Consider the following 13,496-nt stretch of genomic DNA (forward strand, 5'->3'; position numbering starts at 1 on the left):
AAACCAAATGCATTTAGGGTAGTTTTGTGCGTGCTGGGAACATAGATGAGGTGACAGACCATGAAAGTCCCTTTAGCCTTGTTTCCTGTGATTCACTATGTCGTAATATTCACCCTGCAGTTGTGGCTCCCTGGCAATAATTTCATCCCTCTAGTGAATACAGTGGCAAAACTCATTATTTCTGTCAACTTAGCTATTGCACAGATGGCAGTGACAATACCAGTGCATCAGTACTGGGTAAATTTCCATGTCTGTTGTTTGTAACACTTAAACTACAGACAGATTTTCCCCCATTGGAAAGTTGGAAGAACTAGGATTTAAATACTTTTGCATGTAATGAGACTGGAAACTGGAAGATTTCAGACCATGTTTCTGTATGAAACAATGTGAGTCCAACAGTTTCCAATAATGAAGATTTCCTTCTTTCCTCCTGGGTGTGCTCTGATTGACAGTTTTGAAGGCTCACGCACCACAAGATCCCTTCATCTGCCTTCTTTTGTTTCATCTTTCATACTCCCACCAAGATAGATCAGATCTATTTGCTTAAATGCATGCAGGTTTCCCTTAGGTTCTAGGGAAGGAAATCAATTTAACATGACCCAAAGAGAATCTATCCAGAATAAAAGCTTTAAATACTAAATGCTAAAGCATTGTCAATTTTTGTTGTTGTTGTTGTTTGGTTGGGGTTTTTTTGTTTTTGTTTTTGTTTTTAAATGAGAGTCAAACCAGAAATGGATTTCAGTGATTTGGGGGGTAGGGGGGGATGGGGGGGAACATTATTACTCTTTTTATGTCAGCATTTCACTTTGCTATGTCATATTTGTCTTCCTTGAACTGCACAGAGCTGTTTTTATTTTTAGCATCATTACCAAGTCCAAAGTGGAAAAAGATCAGCTGTATTAATCAACAGCCAAAGGAAATAAATCTCTGCTCTTTCTGCAAACATGCTGCTGCGTGATTCGTTTTCCTTGGGCAAATTTTATTCATGACAGAAGTCAGCCATCTGCTGGAGTGCTGCTGCAATAACCCTTTCCAGGACAAGCAGGACAGAGACGCTTGCTGATGTTTGAAAAATGCATCATTTTCTTCAAACTTAATGTTTGAGGAAGGGGAGATTGAGACTGGATGTTAGGGAGAGAGGTCAAACACTGGAACTGGCTTCCTAGAGAAGTGATTGATGTCCTATGCCTGTCAGTATTCAAGAGACATTTGGATAACACCATCATTAATATACTTTAACAAACATTTCACAGTTCTGGGAGCAAGAAACACAATATTCACAATTCTTAACACTGCCTGAGAATGATCAGAGGATCAGTGCATACCTTGAAATATTTGAAATATTCTTGTCGATAAATTTCCCAAGGGATTGTAAAATAAATTAATCAAGGGTATTTATTTTTGAGGTTAGGTCCATATTAGTAAACACATTCCCAAGAACGGAGACTCTGTTTTCTGCCCTGTTATGTGGTCTTCCAAGCAGTGCCTGGGCCTCTGGGAATCAGTATGGGCCAAGAATCTTTCCTAATACATACCCTAGGTTGCAGTCACCTTCTTTCCATATGTAACAGAGCAAAAAAGAATAGATGAATATTGCACGTGTCACCAAGCCTTCATAATCAGACATTTAACTTACTTCTACACATAGGGATATAGTGTCTATGTATCAGACTTCTCTTGCAAACCAGTCTCTGCAGCTGTTTCCTATTGGCTGATAGTCCCTGTATAATTTAATTGCCTGACTCAGATTCACAGTCAAAAGAAGAAAATGAACTGAAATCTCAGGCCGTGTCAGGTCTCAGATAATCTACTCAAGTCTCATGCAGCCCATTCATGACTAGAAGTAAGAATGCTTTTCTTCAGCTTTGTGAATCTGCTGATGGATGCTTATTTAGTCATACCAGATAGAAGCTGTAGTTCTGGTCACAAGTTTGTCTTCATTACTTGCCACCACAGCCTAGTGAAGAAAGGATCAAGTTATCTTGCCCTTTGATAAGTGTAATGCTCTGCTCTTTGCTCTGCAGTTTGAATTGATATTTAGTAATGATCCAGGAAGCCACATCAGAAACAACAGGATGAATTTTCTGTTTCAAGGTGAAGCTGATTAGCATCTTTGCTTGGGCAAAGAGGTGTATCCCGTAAGCTAATGGGGCTGAAATAATAATGGCTTGTGTAATAGTCCCTGGCAGGGACCTGGTGCAGCACTGCTCAGAAATGACAGTTTGATGATAGGACAAATTGGTTGATTTACCAAATGAATTACCTCTGGAAGTGCACCCAGACCTCAAGCTGTGATTTTTAACTTAATAACAAAGTTTATTTCCCACCCACACACCTCTGGATTACTTACATTTTCATTACCTTCTACTGACAGATCTCTGAAATCAGAAAATGTTGAACAGTGAAAACCTGGAGATGGGAAAATATTAATTGAATTAAAGGCATGAAAAATGATGTTCATTTTCAGGAGGAAAAACAAAAATCTTCCATGCCTCTGTTCTTAAGCAGTCATGGTTGTTGTAAGAGATTACGAAGATGGTAATAATCACCTACTGCCTGTGGATATGGAGATTCCTCGAATGGATGCATGACTCAGACTCAGCCTATCACTCAGTTTCCAACATAAGGAATGCAATCTGAGCCATCTCTCACTGTGCATTTGATTCATCTCTAGCACAGTGTACTACTATCAAAACAAATCCCTGTTTAGGCATCTGTCAGGATGTTGAAGAGTTTTATTTGCAGAGACCTAAAAAACATTATTGCCTCAGAAACAAGTACTTCTAATTGATTCCCAACAAATACAAAACAAAATAAAAAGGCTTGGTCACACAGAGGCCCCATGATCTGTGTACATCTCAATCTGATCAGACTTTTCGGTTCTTTCTTGAACTGAAAACCTGTCTGAAACTCTCACATGGTGCTTACATTCTGCTTTCTCTCTCTTATTGGGCCAGAAACGTAAAAAGGCCTTTCAGAGCTTCTGCTCTTACTTCCTTCAGTAACTTGAAAGAAAATAAGTATAAGAAAGAAAAACACATAATGTTTTGTATCTCTAAGAGGCCATGACTTGGATTTGCTTCTGGATTTGTTTTAATGGGAACCTTTTTCAGGTTCATCTACTATGATGAATTTCTGGAGACAGACGAACTCTTTGCAGTCTGCCCAGGGTAGAAGCCCACGTACTCAAGGAACAAAGTTAAAAATACATTCTGCTAATGATTATCCAGCACTGCCCCTTTTATTGACATTTCTGCTATAATTGTCTGAAAGCATGTCACCCAAGGGCCTCAGTGAATATTCAGAGGAAACAGTTATGTTTAAAATCATGTCTCTCACAAACTGAAAATTAAGGCAACCCGTTGGTACGAATGGCCTGAGAGCATTAGCACATTGATCCCAACAGCAATCTGAGTGCCAGCTCATTTCTGAAGTTGCAAAGCTGTTTTCCACGAGTTTAATGTGCCCAGGTTACATGATCAGGAAAAATCAGAGCCAGTAATTGCTGTCTCCCAGCCTCGCCTTAGCAGATAGAAATGTTGGTTTACAATAACACAATTTTCCCTGCTACTGCTAATTGCTCTTCTGGAAAAGGCTCTACTCTTCATTAAACTACAAATCACACAGTACTACCAGGATCGTGGCCTCTACTGTGAAAACCTCTTCCCCATGTTACAACCAAGAGAAGTGCACAGAGTCTAGTGCAGAATCTTTAATGCATTATTACTGGCTCCAGAGTTGTACGTAATGCTAGACACTGTCTTGCACTGTGATTCTTAGAAATCATAGATACCACAGAAATCACAGAAAGGCCTGAGTGAGGGACCTCAGAGATCATCCAGTCTAACCTATCATCATAAAAACAGGGCCTGGACAAAATTATTTAACACCTTGTCCAGACAAACCTTATAGGTCTTCAAGAGAATCCATTACATCCTCCTCATCTTCACAATTTGAGAAGTTGTGAGACATAAAGAAGCAGAGAAAAGTTTGCAGCCTATGGAAATTGAAGTCAGATTGAGGACAGTCTTTGGAATGTTTTTTAGTTTCCTCCCTTCTGGCTCTTACCTTTACCTTCCTCTGTCTGCTGATGACTAAATTGTTGTTTCCCCCCAAAATAGTACACACAATACATTTCGGGATCAATGCCAACTTAAGGACAATTGCGAAGAGAATTTAATCATTAGCAATAGTAAAACCAAAAAATCTTATCCTGTTGTTCCACATCTTCATGTCTAAAAGCTGTTCTGAATGTTTTTTCTGTGTCTTGCCTTTGATTGTTGAGTTTTCCCGCTACAGGCCGAAGGGAGGAAGAACAGCAAGCAAACAACTAGACTGTCTCCAGTAACGCTTCTGCACAATTTGGGGGACATCCATGACAAGTGGCTATTTCATAGCATTTCAAACTCTTACAGATTGTGACTGGGATCCAGTTACCTCCAGGATTTCCACCATACATCCCTGTGGAGATTCTTGATACGAATTCTTTATAAACTTTCTTTACAGAAGAATTGATTCCTCTTTTTATTTGTTTGCTAGAATTTTTGTCCATATTCTAAATATTTGAAACTATCTTTATGAGCTGATTAAGTCTTGGGTGCAGATTGTCATCCTCACTGATTGGGCACTTCACTACAAGAAGGATAATGAATTTCTTGAATATATTCTGAGAAGAACAATAAAATTTGTAAAGTGACTGGAAAGCAAGACATATGAGGAGCAACTGAGGGAATTGAGTTGTTTAGTAGTTGTAGAGAGTGATAAGGTATCCCCTATGTCTTCTCCAGACTGAAAAATTCCAGCTCCCTCAGCCTCTCCCCATAAGACTTGTGCTCCAGAACCCTCACAACTTTCTTGACCTTCTCTGAACATGTTCCAGTGCTTCAACGTCTTTCTTGTAGTGAGAGGCCCCAGACTGAACGCAGTACTTGAGGTGTGGCCTCAACAGTACTGAGTAAGGAGGGATGATCACTTCTTCACTCCTGCTGGCAGCACTATTTCTGGTACAAGCCAGGATGCCATTGCCTTCTTGGCCACCTGGGCACACTGCTGGCTCATCTTCAACTGAGTGTTGACCGACACAGACAGAGCATTTCTTCCACTCTCTGCCCCAAGCCTTTAGCATTGCCTGTGATTGTCCTGGCCAAAGTGCAGGATTCAGTACTTAGTTTTGTTGAACTTCATCCCATTGGCCCAGCAATCCAGCCTGTCAAGATCCCTCTGTAGAGCCTTCCTACCCCCAGGCAGATTGACACTTCCTCCTAAGTTGGTGTCATAATTCATTCTCATATAGCAATTCACTTTTCCATTATGGAAAATGTGTGATTATCATCTTATTTCAGTCTGAATATTTTTTAAAAATCTAGAAGAATAGAAAGATTTGAAAAGGAAAGTGAAGCATTATATTCCCTAGACTTCTTTTCTAGCTAATACTAGCTGGGCATTTCTAAACCAAAGATGCAATTACTCTTCAGTATACAGAAGTTTAAGGATAGAGCCCAGATTTTTCAAGACTTAATTTCATGTCACTCTGTTTCTTTGTACTTTGATACAGTAGTTTATTGCCCTCTGAGTATAGTTTAGATACACTTTAACATGACAAAAGTACAGTCAGTCACCAAAATGAATGTGTTCATCCCTGTCCTTGCCTTCTTCATGCTGACATAAGCACTGCTTGCATAAGGACAGATCCCAGTTGAAAACTCATCATTTTGAGGAATTTGCTATGTGAAATTCCCTGTTCCAGGTCACTGCACCGCTATCTGAGAAGCAGTGCCAGCAAAAAGCAGTGGGGGGAAGGCCTAACCAGCACCAATAGCCAGGGCAGCATGCATTTATGGGGATGAAAGAGACTGCAGCTTTGGGTGAAATGCTGCACCCAATTCCTGTTTGAATTTCCCAGGCTTCAGCTTCCACTATTTTTTTTTAATCTTGTTTTTATCTTATAATTAAAATTATCCTTCTCATGCATTCAAAACACAGCTTGTCACTGCAGCTGCAGGCAAAAAAACTGGGCCCTCCTGGTCCTTTTCAGTCTCACCATTTTATGTGTTTAAAGCAATACCGTGTCACTTGTTCCTGGACATAATTTTGCATATTTTTTGGATTAAAAGAGTCATGTAAAGGAAAAAAGCAAGTCATTCTCTTGTATGCAATGGTCTTCCCACAACTCCAGTTTATTTCGTGTTACTCATCCTAATTGAGTGTTAGTGTATTTCCAAGACAGAAGTCCCATTTGGATGGCCTCAAATATGCACTTGAGGAACCTTCTCACATTACCTCTTCAGGAGTGAAGGGGAGCAGCTTCTCAAGTGAGCCAGGCAAACTCAAGAACCCAGCTGTTCCATCATGCTGCTCTTTTCCCTCTTTTGTCAAACACAAATTTTAATAGCAATGATCTTCTTTGGAGATCACGTTCAACATTTGGAACACCACTTTGCTGGGAACTGATGGGATGCAACCAGAACACATTGAGATTGCAGTTTCATATTCACAGTTAAGTAGGTGCAGTGAGTCAGAGGTACAGTTGCATTTATGAGCTAAGTGACTATTTCTCCCTCTGGCCCAGACATCATGAGGAACACATATTCCTGCATTTCTTTTTCCTGGCTTAGCATCTGATTTTAATTCCTTACCTTCTGTTAACAGGTCAGATGGATTCCTTATGTATTTTTTGCCATACCTCTACTTCTGTTCCCCTACTTGCTTTTTCACTCATTCTTGTATTAACTCTTACTGCATTAGAGAAGCTTTCTGTGGTTTCTCTGATGCCCTATTCTTAATATTGTGCCTATTTTACACAGCATAAATTCTTAGAGCATTTGCAACTGTCAATTTGCCAAGCAACTTTTTCTGTTTGCCTTAAGATATCTCCTTTTCTTATAAGACACTTTGCCTCTAGGTCTACCTCTAATTAATTAATTCCTATTGCCTGAATTCAAGTTCTTGCTGCCTATGGAGCCCTGTGGAAAGGTCTGGGCACTACAGAAGAGCAAAATTATTCCATTTGATTTGTAAACGCATCATACAATAAAGAACTGAAATCTATCTGTGGGGTAACAGTTAGACTTCATGAAATATTTGGAAGAACCTGCCACCAGACAATTGATAATTTAAAGTGAATTGAACCATAGCAGTCCCAAAGCAAAGATCAAAAAGGTGAGCATAAAATGCAAGCAAGCCAAGAAGAGGACAAAGCAGGGAGGTAAGAGCAGCAAAAAGGCACAAGGTAAAATCTTCATTTTCCTCCAGAAGGAAATTCTCAAGAATCATAGAAACCTAGAACATCCTCAGTTGGAAGTTACCCATAACATTCAACTCTTGGCTCCCCATGGGAACCACACAAAAATTAAGCCACATATCTAAAAATGAATTCCTGAAGCACCTCTATGTGCTGTGTTTTCTCTTAACGAAGAAAACAGGGTACCTATCAATAATAATTAAAAAAAAGTACAGTGTTTTGCAATTTCTGGCATGGCTGTGGCTGGAATGTAGAAAATTACTTGACTGATAGTCTCTTCTGCTATAACTTTGACTGTCTTTGTTATCTACACATTAGAAGGAAAAAAAAAGACAACAGAAGGCTCACCTCTTTTGTACAATTATGATTCTTTGTTCTTCTGTTCTTCCACCAATTCTAGCATGTTTAAAGTCTTAGTTGTGTTTTTTCTAGTCATCATATCCAACTGTTGATTTAAAAAAAAATCCATGCATTTTTCTAACTTCCGAAAGTTTATGACAGATGTTGCCATTTTTTTTTTGAAATATCAGTTTCTAAGATAATTTAATATCCAAACAAGATCACCTGTGCTAAAAAACAAACCAGCCAATCAAACAAGCAAACTACCAGAAGGAAGTGAACATCCAAATTTTTGCTGAAAATGTCATTTAAAAGACTATCTCATCCAGGTTCCAGGAAATCCAGAAGGATCATCCCTTTCTTATCCCAGAAGATAGAGCACGTCACTTTACCCTCTGAGGGCTGCATTTGGAACTTTTTGTTTGATGGGGAATTCATACGTCACCACTTCGTGTACGGCCATTTTGACTCCAGATCATAGTGGTGACACCATATCTCATGACCAGTAAAGATACTATCCAGAAAACTGTTACCTCAAATCTCTTGTTTGTTCCATAGGTCCTGACAAATTTGCACATGATATTCTTTCTGTTCCTGTGTATTTGTGGGACTCACCTGGTGCAAACTGCATGATAGTCCAACATCACCACCATTTTCAATGCACTGAAGCTGATATGCATGTCCACGCAGAGTTCTCCTGTTGTAATTTGCCAATTACATAGATGGTCAGCATGGATGAGCTGCTCAAGATACTAGTTATTTCCTGGTGTGACAGCTGTGCATGGCATTTTTGAATGTGGCTTATCTTTCACATTGTTGTTGCCAATGCTGAAAGCCACTTCATTGCACTCACATCCACTGTTTGGTCTCCACAAACGTTCAGTAAGTGTCAGTGAACGTCAATGGATTCCATTTTTTCTGCATGGAGGAGTTCAATGACACACCATTGCTTCATATGCACTTCCATGTCAGATGCCATTTTGTCAACCTGCTACTCCACTGCAGTCTTCACACTGCAATAAAATTTACTGGAATATTGGTGGCAAGGTTCAACTTCTGCTGTTACACCACCAACATCTGCCTTTGACAACGTGGGCCAGTAATAAAATAGGAGGAATTTCTTGTAAGAATAATACTCAGTCTTCAGAATCACAGAATCACAGAATCACCGAGAATGGAAAAGACCTATAAGATCATCCTATAAGATCATACCTATCACCAATAGTTCTCACTAAAAAAAAAAAAAAAAGACAGCGGTGATCTGGTGATCTGAAAAGATGACCAAAGATGAAAATGTAAAAAATGCATGACAGCTGTTTAACAGCGGCTGTTAAGATATAAGGATTGCATATTCCTTTTTTTACCAGAAAACTGGGAAATAACAAGCAAAGGTGTGTCTGAAGAAATCAAGGAGACTCAGACATTTATTAGATAAGATTTTTTTATATTCATCAAATATTTTGATACCAGCTATAAGACAATGAAGAAGAATCAGTGCAAAGTGAAAAATAACTTTTATTGCATATTTTTCTACTAAATAGTGATTACATGATTAGTAGTCCTATAACAGCGTACCTGAGAGACGCACTGTAAAATACAAGAAAATATGTAAGAAAATGCAGGTGGAATGACATTACAGATCGTCTACCTTTTATTGTCTCTGAGTGAAGGATTAGCTCTTCTGAAATCATTCTTGGCAGATGTTTGTCTAATGCATTATTTAAATTTTCAGTGACAAAGATTCCTATCTCTGTAAACAGCATAGTTTTCTGTTTATTGTCCTTAAATCATTTCTCCTTTTGTAACTTGTCTCTTTCTAAACTTCAAACAATTTACTTTTTGTCCTGCCCACAATGGATAGGAAGAACATTTTCAGTCTTTCCTTTCTTCAGCAGATTTGTCACAGCTCAAGAAGACAGGGCTGTATTCTCAAGAAAAAATAGTGCTATTTCTTTCAGTCTTATACCAGACAGAATATTTTCGAAGATCCTGCTTTTCTCTGGGTACTTCCACCCAATCCACAACTAAATTTTCCCTGCATAGTCCACATCTGATTTGCAGTCCACGCTAACCTCAGGAATTTAGCTGGCGCATTTCTAATACTGATCAGAATAGGAGGATATTTAATAATTTGGGCATCTCAGAAATTAGGAAGATGTTCAACAGTGTTAACTTCTTTTCACATTGTGCTCCACTAATGTCTGTAGATACTCTTTTGAAGACTTCTACCTAGAAAGTCAGTCTAGAGCACTTTACTGAATAGCGGCTGTGTCTAAATCTCCTGTGAATGATCTGGAGCATGATATTCAGTCTTCATCCACCTGGATGATGTCTCCTAAGGCCATCCTTCGAGTAGACTGTCTCTTTACAATGGAAGCTTCGTCTGTTTCCTCTTTCTGTGCTCCTCTTTCCTTCTGCTTTTTGGCCACATTCTCAATGAGCTTGCTTGCGTCACTGAGGGTTTTTTGTGTTCGCTGACTTGCAGATTTCTTCTTCCCTTCTCCCACACTGGAATCTGTGACCTTTAAGGGTTTGGCTTTCCCCTGGTCTTCCTGCTGCTCTTTCATGTGCCTTACTCTGAATCGGCGGCGACAATTGTTCTGGTAAGGATCAGAGATGCTGTCAGGGCTGCTAGACTCTTCATGTACATCCACCTGGAGAGTGGGAATTGATGCCTTATGAAGTGTCCTGGGAGCCTCTTCAATACCTGGTTGCTTAGTCAATTTTGAGCCTGTGTCTGGAGGCAAAATAATTTGAATTTCTCCCAAGGGCTTGCTGCTTTTAGGGGAAAGGGGATCATCCTTATTTTCCATAGCAGCCTTCTCACTCAGCTTTATCTTATGAAGGTTTTCCAGCTCCCCCTGGGCCAGATTCTTCACTCTTTTTACATGGGGTTCATTGCTGATGGAGCTAATAGCTGTCAACTTCTGAGCAGCCATTTGAGCTTCTCTCTGGATGCTCATAATCTTTTGAAGCTGGGCTTCTTTCACTTCTACCGGGATCTCCAGAGGAGCCAACTTCACTGGCCTCTTCAGGGTAACATTCTCTGTGCTATATGACTCATTTGCACGGTGCAGGCTGGGAGACAAAGACCCCTCTCTCTTTACCTTCTCTGGCCACAACTTTTTATCTCCCTGGGCTATCTTCTTCTCTGACATCCTGGGTGAAGGAGGATGGACACCAGGGTTTCTGTGTTCACTTCCTGGCTTCTCTTTTGGTAGGATAATTGTAGGATTCTTGTTGGGCTGCAGGTTCACAATGGTAACTTCACTAACATTGCAGTTATATCTGGGCATCAGCTTTTTCTCATCCATTGGTGCACCCTTAAAAAAAGCAAACAGATACATTGTTCACTATCATACATCACATTCATGGTCTATTAGCTTTTTATATAACATTTGAGAGTCTGGGAAGAATGCAATCTTGATGTCCCTTGAAGTGTACTCATATTTACAAGCACTGAGCTCTGTGCTCAGTTTGACATAACCATGGCTAATCTATAAAGGGGGTTCCATGTACGGAGACTTGACAAGTTATTGTCCCATATATAGAGTGTCCTTTCTAAGCAGTTGGCAGCACCAGTCTGTACGCTGTCATCGCCAACTTAAGGGAGGACGAAGACCTCCAAGACACATGTAAAGTAACATTTTAACCAGAGCATTAGTGTTAGGTTGGAGGAGCTCCCAGTTGAGGATCAGGTGTGCACCTTTCCCTTCTTCCTCTGACATGCTGAGAGATGGGCATTTTTAAGAAGTGTGATCACCCATCTCATTCCTGCGCCTACAGAGACGTGCCTTACAAGGGCCTTACCTCAGGAAAGTGCCTTTGTTTCCCCTCAAACTCTCCCTAGTTTCACAAAGTGCTTTTCTTGAAAGAACAGACACTTAAGCCAGTGGTGATTTTGCTAGTGTCAGTAGAAGAAAAACTGAAATGAGTCTTGAAAGTTCTCTTCATACCTTGGCCTTGTTCAGTTTCGAGTGCACAAGTGACATGCTAACTAAAAGAATTAGTAAATGGGAAACGTGAGGAACCTGAAGTTCATTTCTTGCCTTTTTTCAGAGGAACTTTATTTCATGGTTAGGAAAAGGTCCTGATTATCATCAATAATATAAGCATCTCACTGGAAAAAGAGTACTGCTGTTGAATTTTCTAGCACTATGTAAACAATGAAGGGCTCATAGGTGGCATAAGGAGATGAGCTTTGTTCCCATTTCTGCCCAGATGAGTAAGTCCTCTGCCCTTAGACCCTTTCTCCATTACTGCTCTCTGTGTTTTGAACAGACTACACATTTTTTGGACAGTCATGAGCAATATTCTTGGCTGTAGCTGGGACCTGCAGACTCAATTATCATAAAGATAACTTACTAAATGATAGCATAAACTTATTCTTCCTCTGGTGAACCCTCTGTTCACCAGAGTACATGAGCTATTTCACTTCACAACTCCTATCATTTCTCAAATCAATTTCTGCATTGGTAATTTCTGTTCACTGATGTTGGTGGGATTTTTTTTAAGCACCTGGGCTTAGTATCATTATAAATAAAATAATACATTTCTTGGTCTTCCCGTACCTTGCTGTGTTCCAAGAAAGCAGTTAAGGCTGCCTACATCTCTGTAAAAATAAAGTGAAATACAATAAACCTAAATAAAATCTTGCCTTAAAATTCAGGTACATAAACCACTGAGACAGAATGAAAGTTCCAATGCACAGTGAAGTATGGGAATGGAAAGGAAGAGAAAGTAAACCATGTAGCACCTCCAAATGATTATTCTTTAAAAGTTCTGGGTTGAAAAGCCTTTTACCTGCCTTTGAAAAGGGTCAACTAAAACCCAGCTAGCTATTTAAGTCTACAGAATGACCTACCTAGACGGTGCTTCTTTCTGGCTAAGACCATTCTTTGTTTTTAAGATATTGTCTTGGTTTTATCTGAGATTATTTTCTTCCTGGTAGCTGGTATGGTGCTCTGTAGTGGATATAGGATGAGAATAATGTTGATAACACTGATACTTTAGATGCTGGTGAGCCGTTCTCACACAAAGGCAAGGACTTTTGCTTCTCATACTGCCCTGCCAGTGGGGACTGGGAGCCTGGAGGGAAGATAATCAAAATGGCTGACCCAAACTGTTCAACAGGATGTCCCGTACCATACGACACTGTGCTGAGCAAAGGAACCATGGGAGTTGGTCAAGGGACTATTTCTGTTTGGGGACTGGCTGGGCATTGGTCAGCAGGTGATGAGCATTCGCATTGTGCATTCCTTGTTTTGTATTTTATTTTATTATTATTATTTTCCATTCTATTTCTGTCACACTAAACTGCCTTTATCTCATCCTATGAGTTTTACCCATTTTCATGTTCTCTCATCCTCTGGACAAGGAATTGAGCACATGGGTGTATGGTGCTGAGCTGCCTATCAAGTTAAACCACAGCAGATAGTTTCAGAAGGGGAAAATTCAGCCATGCTAAGAAGGCTGGGGGAAATTTTGCACACCATCTAAATCCTATTGGACTCTTAATGTTAATGCACTTAAAATCTGTCCAAGGCTAATGTACAAGATAAACTGCATCTTCTGTTACCATGCACACATTATTCAATACCTTCTCAAAATGTCCATCTGCTATGTGTATGCTCCTACATAAATTTTAATTAAGTAATTGGCCCAGTCTTGTGTAGGTAATTGCTATGTGCCCAAAATTCCCTTTGCAGTCAGTGAGAGACCCATGCAAAGAATGACGGCTTCAAGCTCTCAGGATCAAAGTATTATGATAGTGGTATTATCAAAGGGATCACCAGTCTTTATTTATCAACCACAACCTTTATGTAATTTAAGGACTTTCCTCCCTACTCTTGGCTTTCTGATCCTTCTGAAATAAACTGCACAGTGGTGCAGAAAGGCAGAGACAGAAGAGCCACAG

General features: G+C 39.8%; 1 protein-coding gene and 1 long non-coding RNA gene across 2 annotated transcripts in view; one reads left to right on the forward strand and one right to left on the reverse strand.

The window, feature by feature from the left end:
* The window catches only part of LOC128090871 (uncharacterized), a 579,571-nt gene that overhangs the window by 328,466 nt on the left and 237,609 nt on the right, over window positions 1-13,496 (forward strand). The window lies entirely within an intron of this gene.
* LOC128090865 (uncharacterized) overlaps window positions 9,075-13,496 on the reverse strand; it is a 28,329-nt gene continuing 23,907 nt past the window's right edge. The window contains exon 3 of the mRNA XM_052703598.1: window positions 9,075-10,902. Within this exon, the coding sequence (XP_052559558.1) occupies window positions 9,886-10,902 (1,017 nt within the window). The 3' untranslated portion in view covers window positions 9,075-9,885. The remainder of the gene's footprint in view (window positions 10,903-13,496) is intronic.

Source organism: Tympanuchus pallidicinctus, unplaced genomic scaffold (genome assembly GCF_026119805.1).
Source record: "Tympanuchus pallidicinctus isolate F22 unplaced genomic scaffold, pur_lepc_1.0 scaffold5, whole genome shotgun sequence".
Lineage (NCBI taxonomy): Eukaryota > Metazoa > Chordata > Aves > Galliformes > Phasianidae > Tympanuchus > Tympanuchus pallidicinctus.